The 12,315-nt window shown below is 35.9% G+C and overlaps 1 protein-coding gene across 4 annotated transcripts in view; it reads right to left on the reverse strand.

Annotated features, from left to right (window-relative positions):
• DNAI7 (dynein axonemal intermediate chain 7) overlaps positions 1-12,315 on the reverse strand; it is a 74,631-nt gene that overhangs the window by 3,599 nt on the left and 58,717 nt on the right. For all 4 annotated transcript variants that reach the window (XM_043882664.1, XM_043882663.1, XM_043882661.1 and 1 more), the window contains 5 exons: positions 11,655-11,730; positions 10,417-10,577; positions 7,422-7,578; positions 3,536-3,750; positions 1,403-1,570 (listed from right to left, as the gene is read on the reverse strand). In XM_043882664.1, coding sequence (XP_043738599.1) covers positions 1,403-1,570; positions 3,536-3,750; positions 7,422-7,578; positions 10,417-10,577; positions 11,655-11,730 — 777 coding nt within the window. The remainder of the gene's footprint in view (positions 1-1,402; positions 1,571-3,535; positions 3,751-7,421; positions 7,579-10,416; positions 10,578-11,654; positions 11,731-12,315) is intronic.

A 12,315-nucleotide genomic window follows, 5' to 3' on the forward strand; every position in this document is an offset into this window, starting at 1 on the left:
CCATATTGTCATTTTCTGGTATATGATAAACTTGTTCTTGAGTTTATAATTCTTCTGCCCAAAACAGCTTTCATGATTAGAAGTCACTCTGTCTTCATTTATGTATCATGAATGTTTGACAAACATCTACTGTATTCTGGGAATAGGGTTGGTGCTAGAAAAATCAAAGTTGATTAAGGAATGGTCACCACCCTCAAGGAGTTTAACATGGAAGGATCTCATTTAACTCAACTTATGAGTTACATGAAGCAATATGCAGACAGGAAGGCTCCATGAAGTAGAAGGAAGTGGGTTTTAAGGATCGGTGGTCCTTGTATGTATTTAATTTCACCTGATTTATCACGTTTGGGAAACTGCTGAGTCATTTACTCTTTTCAGAAATCTTCCATATACACACTTTGGAAGAAGAAAGCAAGCATACAAAATGGGATGTAGCCCAGACTACCTTTGCACTAAACTGAACAGCTGTGGTTGTGCCCCATGTGTCAATATGAAGATCGTTCTACAGAATATTAAATTTGAGAGAACCCTAGATTTCTCAGTTTAGTTCAGTCGCTCAGTTATGTCCGACTCTTTGCGACCCCATGGACTGCAGCACGCCAGGCTTCCTTGTCCATCACCAATTCCTGGAGCTTGCTCAAACTCATGTCTATCGAGTCGGTGATGCCATCCAACCATCTCATCGTCTGTTGTCCCCTTCTCCTCCTGCCTTCAATCTTTCCCAGCATCAGGGTCTTTTCAAATGAGTCAGCTCTTTGCATCAGGTGGCCAAAGTATTGGAGTTTCAGCTTCAACATCAGTCCTTCCAATGAACACCCAGGACTGATCTCCTTTAGGATGGACTGGATGGATCTCCTTGCAGTCCACGGGACTCTCAAGAGTCTTCTCCAATACCACAGTTCAAAAGCATCAATTCTTCGGTGCTCAGCTTTCTTTATAGTCCAACTCTCACATCCATACATGACTACTGGAAAAACCATAGCCTTGACCTGATGGACCTTTGTCAACCAAGTAATGTCTCTGCTTTTTAATATGCTGTCTAGGTTGCTCATAGCTTTTCTCCCAAGGAGCAAGAGTCTTTTAATTTCATGGCTGCAGTCACCATCTGCAGTGATTTTCAAGCCCAAGAAAAGAAAGTCTCTCACTGTTTCCATTGTTTCCCCATCTATTTGCCATGAAGTGATGGGACTGGTTGCCATGATCTTAATTTGAGTTTTAAGCCAGCTTTTTCACCAGAAATCACTGGATTTCTAGTCTTGCTATTTATTCCTTCCTTTCTAACTATAATCTCATATAAGTGAATATAGAAAACTCATTGGTGTACCTAAGATTTATATAAAATGTAATACTTGCTAACATTCTAAATGTACATCACATTCAACTTGGAAGGATTCATTCTTACCTTATAGTTTATAACAACATAAAGATGAGAGTGTCCAGTAGGGAAGATATTCAATCCAGCATTTTTCAAAGCAATAATGAAAGAAACAGGAGTCATCCACTTTTCTTCCAAAATAGAGGAATGCTTTTTGTTATTTACTTTGATTGAAGCTAACATGCAGAGGTTTTCCTAGTTTCAATAAGAAAATAGAAACTTTTATATAAGTAAGTTAAAGAAATTACCTCATTATCATTCCAGGTCCAGCTGTTAGGTTCTTTATACAAAACTATGGTTTTTCTAGTAGTCATGTACAGATGTGACAGTTGGACCATAAAGAAGGCTGAGTGCTGAAGAACTGATGCTTTTCAACTATGGTGTTGGAGAATATTCTTGAGAGTCCCTTGGACAGCACAGAGATCAAACCAGTCAATCCTATAGGAAATCAATCCTGAATATTCATTGGAAAGACTGAAGCTGAAGCTCTAGTACTTTGGCCACTTGACATGAAGGGCCAATTCACTGGAAAAGATTGAGGGCAGGAGGAGAAAGGGAAGACAGAGGATGAGATAGTTGAATGGCATCACCGACTCAATACATATGAGTTTGAGCAAACTCCAGGAGATAGTGAAGGACAGGGTGTGTTGCAGTTCTTGGGGTTGCAAAGAGGTGGACACAACTTAGCGACTGAACAACAGCAACTATTTTTTCTTTCTTTTAGAAAATCCTGTATTATCCTATATTAAAAAGAATGCAGGACAGACATATTTTAGGCTTGATCCAAAAGGTCCACCTCAAAGTTTCCACATTACCTTAACCAGTTTATCAACTCTTCTCAGGCTCATCTGAGCAATCCGAGGATCTCTCTGGTCACCTGCTTTATAAGTTATGATCTAAGAACACTGGATGTGCTCCTGTTGAAGTAGAAGAGCTATTTGATAGCAACCATGTTGTAACTTTTAAAGATCATAATTTTTTACATGTATAAAATTTTAACATAATTCAAAATTATTATCCAGTTTTAAAATTTGCAAAGTGGTAATCTGAAGGTGTACAGAGTTCACATCTCTCCTCTGACCTTAAAAAGCAAGTTTGATGATCTTCTAGCTTTCCTGCCACATTCATAAAGAATTTCAGGTTATATCTTTACAAAAAAAAATCTCTTTTTTGAAACAACTTTCATGAGGTATTTTTACATATCATAAAATTCACCCATTTCAAGTACACAGTTAAGTGATTTTTTTTTTTTTTTTTTTTGGTAACTTTACTGACTGGTGCAACTATCACCATAAATCAGTTTTAGAACATTTTCATCCCCTCAGTGAAATCCCTAATGCCTATTTATATTCATTCCCCACTTCAGCCTCAGGCAACCACTAAATCTATTTATTGTGTCTTTAAATTTCAGACTCTGTAATTTCTTTTTTTAAGTTATTAAAGTATATAACATATTTAGAGGAGATTTGGAAAATACAGAACAAAGTTACATATTGTTCTACCATATGTTACAGTTATTTTTTAAAGTAGATAAATTAATATTTTTAGTTGGAGTTTCAATATCGAACTCTTAAAAATTAATAGAATAGAAAAGTAGAAGGATATAGTAGGCCTGAAAAGCACCATGAACCAATTCAACATAATTAAGTTATACAATTTTCACACAATAGTAGGATACAAATTCAAGTTCCCATAGACTACAAACTAGGAGATACTGGAACATAACCAGGAACATAAAATAAGGTACAAAAATTTCGTGGTCTACAGGTATTGAAATCATAGAGTCAGACTCTGTAGCAATGGAGTTACTCAAAAGGGATTTCAAATGGCTGGGTGCTATGTTCCTGTGATAAGATTAGGAAGCCTCTTTAGAGTGGACCAAAAACTCTGAAAGTCATACTATAACCATACTTAAGAGTTTCACCAATTGCTCTATTCCTAGTAACTTTAGGGCACAAACTTATACTTTACTTTTACATATTATTTCCTATATACTCAATATTTTATTTAGAAACTACAGCTCAAGGTATATTTTCAACATATTTATAAAAGACATATTTCAATATGTAAATCATTAGTGATTGACTGTTTTGACACACACTCTTACAGTAATCAAAGAGATTTAACTCTTTGGTATGACTTTCTATAACAGCGGTTTACCTTAATTTGTATTTGAAGTTCAGTAAATACTGTAGTCACAGTCAGAAGTACTTTATTCACATCAAGTGGTATTAGCTCCCATGACTGGAATGGCATATTAATATGGGCATCTTGAATTAAGGTAACAGGACAAAAAGTTTCCAGGTTGAATGTTATAAGTCTCTCTTCCGATTTGTAAGACACGTTGCTGATGCCATCAGTTTTCCAGTGTTTACCTTTATAATTAGGATTAATAAGGGTTAATTAGAATTAATTACCTTATTAATTAGGATTAATAAGACATTAGTTCCATTTTTTCCTCTGCAAAAATAAGATGAATGAAACCACTCCACTAACTTCAATATGTATAAACTGATTTTTCACACTGAGAATAGGATCACAACAACAAACCATCTTCACTGGAGTTTCTTCCTGTCTACAGGATCAAGTCCAGATTCCTCAGCATGGTCACAAGACTTTCAGAATGAAGCTCTGACTCTCATTTCTGGCTTCCTTCTTTGCTACTTCTCAGACTTCTTTCCAGTCACACTTTTCTTTTCTTCCCCAACAACATCATATACCCGTAAGCCTCTGCACATGCAGTTCTTTCTTCCTAGAGAACATTTCCTTCCTCTTTTAGAGAACCTCTCTTCATCCTTCTTTTTAAAGAACTTTAAAATTCTCCTATCTTGAGTATACAATTATTTTTAGTAAATTTACCCAGTTTTGCAATCATCACCACCATTCAGTTTTAGAATATTATTATCCTCCCAGTAAGATCTCTTATGTCCATTTATAGTTAATTCCCATTTGTATCACCAGCCCCAAGAAGCTATTAATATACTTAAAGATTTGCCTTTTCTTAACTTTCATTAAACACAATTATATAATAGGTGGTCTTTTGTGTCTCTTACAACTCAATAATAAAACACAACACAACTTAAAAATTGGCAAAAGATTTGAATAAACATTTCATCAAAGAAGCTACATGAAATATAATAAATGCATAAAAAAAGATGCTCAACATTACCACTCATTAGGGAAATACAAATTAAAACTATGAAAAAACATTTCACACCCACTAGGGTGGCTCTAATTTAAAAAAATAGATAACAATAAATAGTGGCAAGAATATGGAGAAAAGGGGAACCTTGTGTTGTGGTTATAGCTCCTTTGAAAAACAACTTGGCAGTTTTTAAACAGTTGAACATCAATTTACGCTTCAACCCAGCAATTCCACTCCTACCAATATACCCAAGAGGAATGAAGACTTATGCCCACACAGGATATACTACATTAATGGTCTCTTAGTCTCTTAAGGACCTGCTCAATATTCTATCCTAGGAGAAGCTGTCCTTAACACTCCAGATGGGACCCAGTCACTGTTCTGCTCCGTAGCACTTTCATCTATTATATAGCCCCTTACTACTCTAGCCCCTTGTGTATGATGTCTTTCCCTGTCTGCCTCTCCTACAACTTTGAAAATTCCTGGAAGAAGGAATTATGTCTCATTTATCTCTGTCTTTCTTATTGTTTAGCGTTTTATGAAATGAATGAATCATTCTTTTCCTAGAACACCCTCTTCATTTCCACTTGGCTTTGTTGTCTTCTCACATGAAAGGTTCCACTGGCTATTTTTTACTTAATTAAAAAAAAAAAAAATTGGCACGTATTAATTTGAAAATTTACTGGAAAAAAGAAATAAAACACTTTTAGGCATCAATTTTAAAGCATTCAATATATACTGTCTATGGTGAAACAGATCACCAGCCCAGGTGGGATGCATGAGACAAGTGCTCCGGCCTGGTGCACTGGGAAGACCCAGAGGAATCGGGTGGAGAGGGAGGTGGGAGCGGGGATCGGGATGGGGAATACGTGTAAATCCACGGCTGATTCATGTCAATGTATGACAAAACCCACTGAAATGTTGTGAAGTGATTGGCCTCCAACTAATAAAAAAAAAAAAAAAAGAAAAACTAAATAGCTAAAAAATAAATAAATAAATAAAGCATTCAATAAACAATATTAGACGGGAATATATAATATTGTCCATATGCACTTAAACTCTCCTTCTATTGAGGCCATCCTCCTAATCAGAATTATCTTGGATAATTAATAAAGTAATAAGTAATAAAGTAATTCCCAACCTCAGCTGTCATTCCCATCTCTTTCTAGTTTTCATCCCCATACACCTACTTTTTTTAAAAAACTTTTAAAAATTGGTGTATAGCTGCTTTACAATGTTATATTAGTTCTATTTTTGACTCTTGAATTCAACATAATAAACAATTATATTAGAAAACTAAGTTATATATAATTCATCTTTTTGTTTTTACATTTACAAAATTATTTTAATTTGTAACCATAAAAATTGCTGTTTAGTTGTTGTTGTTTAGTCTCTAAGTCATGTCTAACTCCGGGTGACCCCATGGACTGTAGCCTGCCAAGCTCCTCTGTCCATGGGGTTCTCCTGGCAAGAATACTGGAGTGGGCTGCCATTCCTTCTCCAGGGCATCTTCCTGTACCAGGGATTGAAACCAAGTCTTCTGCATTCTCAGGTGGATTCTTTACCAGTGAGTCACCAGGGAAACCATGGAGTTGTTGATTACTGCCATATAACTACTGCAGTTAGAGTCAAATTTTACTTGTTATATTTCCCTGAATCATGTAGGATAACTGATCTTGTCTAAGTTTAATTTGATAAGTAAATATTTAGGAACGTTACTGTTAAAGGAAAGGAAAAGTGAAACCTCTAAAGCAACATGAAAGGAAAAAAGTACCCAATGTTCATTTTGATATAGTGTATGGTTTAAGGTATTGATAGAAATACACTGTTTTTAAAACATAAATTATTTCTACACTAAACATCTTGTGGTTATGTCTATATAAGCAAAAATGTGGTGTGTTGTAGCAACCATAAAAAAATTTGAAGTACAAAATAGTCTGTAAATTCTCTGTTCCCATAACTAAAGTAATAGCTCTGTGCTTTAGTTATCTTATTATCTAGACCTGTTATCTAGTAATGCAAACCTTTTCATAAATAAATATTTGGATGTAGAATAATTCACCAACATTAAAAACAAAGCTATTCAACTTTCATCTAAGAGTCCCCAGATTTGCACACATTAATTCACAAGACCAAGACCTTTCAAAGTTTAGCCTGCCAACCCCAAATCAGGTATTTGTTAATAATTGGTGAATCATTAACTTATATTTGTTAACACTTCTGATTTATTGATATTTAACAATTTGAATAAGCAATAACTTCCCATGGTTCAATAGTTAAAAGTTATAGAGGCATATAGTAGTTGGTTTTCCTCTTTCTCAGGCTTCCCATTTGCCCACTCAGCTGTTGTTTAGTTGCTAAATCGTGTCCAACTCTGCGAACCCATGGACTGTAGCCTGCCAGTCTCCTATGTCCATGGGATTTCCCAGGCAAGAACACTGGAGTGGGTTGCCATTTCCTTCTCCAGGGGTCCTTCCCACTCTAGGGATTGAATCTGTGTCTCCTGCTTGGCAGGCAGGTTCTTTACCACTAAGCCGCCTGGGAAGACTCCCATCCTCAGTACCTGGTTGTAATAAGCTTTGCAATTTATAAATCATTAACATTAAAATAATCAAATTTTAATCACCCCAATCTGAATTATTTGTCCATTTCAAGAGAGAGTAAGCTTTCATTTGTTTTTGATTTGCTATACTATTTGATATTTTTACTCATTTCCTTTTTTTAAAAAACATCCCTCTTCATTTCCATCAAAAGGAAACAAAGACTCTAGAATTGGCACAGAAATATGTATGATTAGAAACTCAGTTTACATTCTCCATTTCCTATTTTGATTTAAGAATTTATATTGTTATACCTCTTTTCATTACATAATTATCAAAGCTGGTTAAGTCATCATTGTACCTTCAGCATCCCACCTTGCAACCATAGGATTCTCAAAGAAGATTACATTCTCGTGAACTTCAAGCATGACCTCTATGGGTGGGAAAACATTTTCTGTTTCAAGGTCTTCTGTAGTTTCTGGAGGATATGTATATTTCTGTAATCCCTCTTTGAGTATCTTTTAAAAATGACCAAGATAATACTAAGTTAGAAGCTGACTGGTAACAGTTTGTGATGTATATATTGCAGAGTAAGCTATATATGTTAAATAAGCACTGCAGTTAGGTCACATTTCACTACAGATTGACTAACAAAATGTCACAACAAAATTAAAGATAATGATTGAGGGGAAAAAATCACTACATTTGAATGTAATTCAGAACCCTCCTATGGGCCAGATTCTAAGCTGCCTGGGACTTAACTATTCATTTTATTTCTCCAATAATTCCAGGAGATATATATTGAACAGAGAAGATAACTGGGACTTAGAAAAATCAATTAATGTGCCAAAGATTACAAAATTACTTCAAGAAGGCACCAGAAGCCAAAAGTATTGGATTGGCCAAAAAGTTCATTTGGGTTTTCCCCTAACATCTTATAGAAAGATCTGAACAAACTTTTTTGACCAACCCAGTAGATCTATAGGACCCCAAATCCCATGTTCCAGTAACTTGGTTAGGGTGTGTGGGTGAAGACAGAAAGAATGAGAAGCAACCTTTTGAGAAGTGTGGAAATAAATGAATGAAATTAATTAAAAATCATCATATTGCATACCTTATGCAGTGTTATATATCAATTACATCCTAAAAAAGTAGGGGGGGGTGGTGAGGGGGAGAAAGTAAATTAAGCCAAGAGCAGATGTCTGTGGGATAAAGAAGATTTGTCTATTATCAGAATTTAGCAGAGATGGATCTAGGAAAGGGAAGGAGATTACAAATGTTACAAAAGAGAGGAAAAAAACTGGATGGGGAAAACTTCTAGAGGAAGTGTGGGATTATTTAAAAGGGACTTAGAAAATGAGGAAGGTCTCTTCATTGCAGGAGAGAAAAATAAGTGTGATGGAGAATATTCTGGGCTCAATTGAGCACCTAGAGTAGAATCACGATACCAAGACAAAATTCAGGAACACCAGATCTTTGTATGCATCCTTGAAATTCCCAGTTCAGGCTTAGACCTTCCTATGGATAAAGAGTTTTGAAAGCCTACCTCCACCAAAGGGTGTCTCTCTGGACTCCACTCTGCCCTTCAGGTATTTCTGAGGTAGGGAAGGCTGATTCAAATAGATTCTTCAAAGTGGCTACGTGCTAAGTCGCTTCAGTTATGTCCGAGTCTTTGCGACCCTATGGACTGTAGCCGCCAGGCTCCTCTGTCCATGGGATATCCCAGGCAAGGATACTGGAGTGGGTTAACATGCCCTTTTCCAGGGAATCTTCCTGACCTAGGGATCGAACCTGTGTCTCCTGAGTCTCCTGCATTGATGGTGGATTCTTTATTGCTGAGCCCCTCGGGAAGCCCCTCAAAGGGGCTACAAACCAAATTATCTCTCCAGGGTCAACCTAATAACTGCATTCTCATTTATGAGAAGGGGAAAGGAACAGCAATATTATCCCTAAGAGGGTAAAAATTAGTTTAGAGGGGTCATGAAAAAATTGTACTCTTTTAGGTATAAAACACAAATATACATACAGCACATATGTAGCTATACAGTATACATGTGGTATTAATATTTTATGGGGGACAGTTAGGAAAAAAGTCTACAAAGGCTCCTTGGAGGGGTGATAATGAAAAAAAAAAAGATAAATACTACACTAATTCAAGAGTGCCTATGCATAAAGAAGTTGTGGCTTCTTCTAGGCTCCTCTGTCCATGGAGTTCTCCAGGCAAGAATATTCCTTTCTCCAGGGGATCTTCCCGACCCAGGGATTGAACCCAGGTCTCCTGCACTACAAGCAGATTCTTTACCATAACTGGGTATTATCTGGGGTGTAGGCCACTAAAAGTTAAATCAAGTCAATACTAGTGCAAATGTTACCACTCACTGAAACAAGAGTGAGAACTCCTTGAAAAACGATTGACAACGGCTACCATCAGTATCCTTGTTACTCAATGTATGCTATCTGTGCATCAATACCATTGGCATTGCCCACATCAGTGCTTTTCAAACTTTCATGTGCAGTTAATACGCAGATTCGGTGGACCTGAGGTAAAGTCCCAAACGATGCATGTCTAACAAGTTCTCAGGTGATACAGATGCTGTAGGTTCATGGACCACACTTGTATATCAAGGATGCAGACCAGTGGTCCTCAAACTTTGGGGTGTGTCTTGCTAAAACACAGACTGCTGAGTCTTACCTCCAAACTTTCTGATTCAGTAGGATTGAGGTGGGGGCAATGAATTTGCATTTCTAGCAAATTCTCAGATGATGCCAATGATGTTGATGCTTCTGGTCGAGGGACCACATGCTGGGAACCACTGATTTAGACTAGAATCCACAAACTATGGTCCCTGGAAAATCCGGCCCCCACCAGTTTTTGTAAAATAAGTTTAACTGGAACACAGCCATGTCCATTCATTTACCAATGGCTACTTTAATGTTACAATGGCAGAGCTGAGGAGTTGCAACAGAGCTGGTACGGCTCACAAAGCTGAAAATATTTACCACCTGGCCCTTTACAGAAAAAATTTGATGACCTCTGAAAATGACTGTCATTATTATGGCCAAATTGGCATAATATAAACAGTGTTACAGGTTTACAATTAAGTTAACATGTATGAATTCTAGTTTTAAAATCCATTATTATTTCAGATTCCTCTCCTTTAGTGTCTGATTTTGATTCAGAAATTCAAGACAGCTTAAAATTACATTTTCTGCATTTGTCCTTGTTTAATAGGGTTAAATCATTTTAGGGTTAAATAGATGTTAAATAATTTCAGGGTTAAATAGATGTTAAATCATTTCAGATAAAGCATGAGAAATTATTTTATCCATAAATTTTGATTCAAGAATCAACCTACTTCCACAATCATCCAGCCTTTCATTGGTTTACACTGTGGAGGAAGCTCCAAAATATCCAAGTGGTACACTCCACCCAGGGTTGTGAACTGGCATAAATCAACCTCATCTTCTTCAAGGAAATAGGGTTTTTCACAAGCATTCTCTAGCAGCAACTCCTGTGCTGAAATTAATCAGATTGATTGAGTTTCTAAATAGATCATAACATTTCTGTATTTTCTTAGTAGGGAAATGAAAGCATTCTAATACTGGTAAAGAAAATTTTTATTTAGCAACTACACATTTCCAGAATGTGGTTAATTCAAAATCATTCACTTCAAAGTGGGAATAGGCATGCATAATGTTAGGGTGCAGGGGAGGGCTCCATTTATATTTTTCATAGGTAAATTATCTCATAAGGATTACAGAAAAGTTATAATGATATAAACCTACTTGACTGTTGACACAAAAGTGCATTGGAAAAAGTGAGGTGGACAAGAAGTCTGTTATAAAAACTATGCTAAGAACTGTATAAAAAATATATTCTTAAGGAGTTTCTGGGAAAGAAGCAAAATGATAAAGTTAATGAAAGAGATTACATAAATCTCAAACTAGAAGTTCTGCAAATTAGACATCACTATCATCTTGACATTTTAAAACTGTATCCAACTGTTATTTGCCAGGATAAGACTAAATACAAAAGTGTGAAGAAATTTCTAACTTTGTATGTGTGCTTATGAATGTTTAAGGCAATATTGCTTGTAATAACAAAAAAATTTAGAAATAACCTTATTTAAGTCCTTATTAATAGATGATAATTTCCCAGGGCATTACATAGATACTTTAAAAAGTAAGATTACCAATGTGTTCTGACTTAGAATAATGTTGAATATTATTCATTTAAGTAGAATATGTACTGTGTTTCATGTGTGTATGTACAATAACAAATATTGTTAGGTGAAAAAAAAGTAACTTTCAATAAGAATATTCATATAATATGAAATTCATATAATATTCATATCATATAGCATAAAATATGATGGTTTTATTTAAAATCAAAAAGAGAGAGAAACAGACACAGAATACAACGAATTCAAAAGAATTGTTAACACTGGTTATCTCAGAAGAGAGATGAGGAAGAATTTTCACTTTAAATATACTTCTGCAACATCTGAGTTGATTTTCTAATATCCCTGTGTTTCTTTTGTAAGCAGAAAATCCCAGTCAAGTTAAATTCTAAAAATGTGACTTAGAAGAATACCTGCTGAAACTGTTTCACTTAGTAATTTCATCTCCATTTCATATTTTGTGGTTTCAGGTTCTTCCTGGACAGGACACTGCAGAGGACACAAGGACAGATGGGGGTGATTGTCAGTGTCACAGCCCAGCCCAGGCTCACTCTCTTCCTATTCTAGTCCCCACTAGGTTTCTGCTACCTTAATTCCAGGACCCCAGATGGACACTTGCTCTGGTCTTAAACTGGACTCAAAAATAATACTTTAAAAATTAATTTAAAACCTCACAAGGCCAGGAGCTAGTTGCTCAGATTCTCTGTGGAAAATCCCCAAGCATAAAACAGAGGGACTAGAAAGCCATGCAAGCTATACAAATATTATTTATACTGGCATTTTGGTTTTAGCCAAGTTTTTGACTTTGCTTGATTTTGGCAATAAACTCTCTGAGTAATTCCAAAGCCTGTTTTTGGGTAAGCCTCTCAAGAAAATTAAATATGCCATGCCCTAAGTAATGTAGAAGATATTATTATATCCTGGTATAGCAAAACAGAATACTATTTACAAAAAGAAGACAGAGGAATTTAAACATGCCATGTGGCACAGTGGTAAAGAATTTGCCAGCCAGTGCAGGAGATGTGGGTTTGATCCCTGGGTCAGGATGATCCCCCGGAGTAAGAAATGGCAACC

The sequence above is a fragment of the Cervus elaphus genome, chromosome 22, assembly GCF_910594005.1.
Source record: "Cervus elaphus chromosome 22, mCerEla1.1, whole genome shotgun sequence".
Classification (NCBI taxonomy): domain Eukaryota; kingdom Metazoa; phylum Chordata; class Mammalia; order Artiodactyla; family Cervidae; genus Cervus; species Cervus elaphus.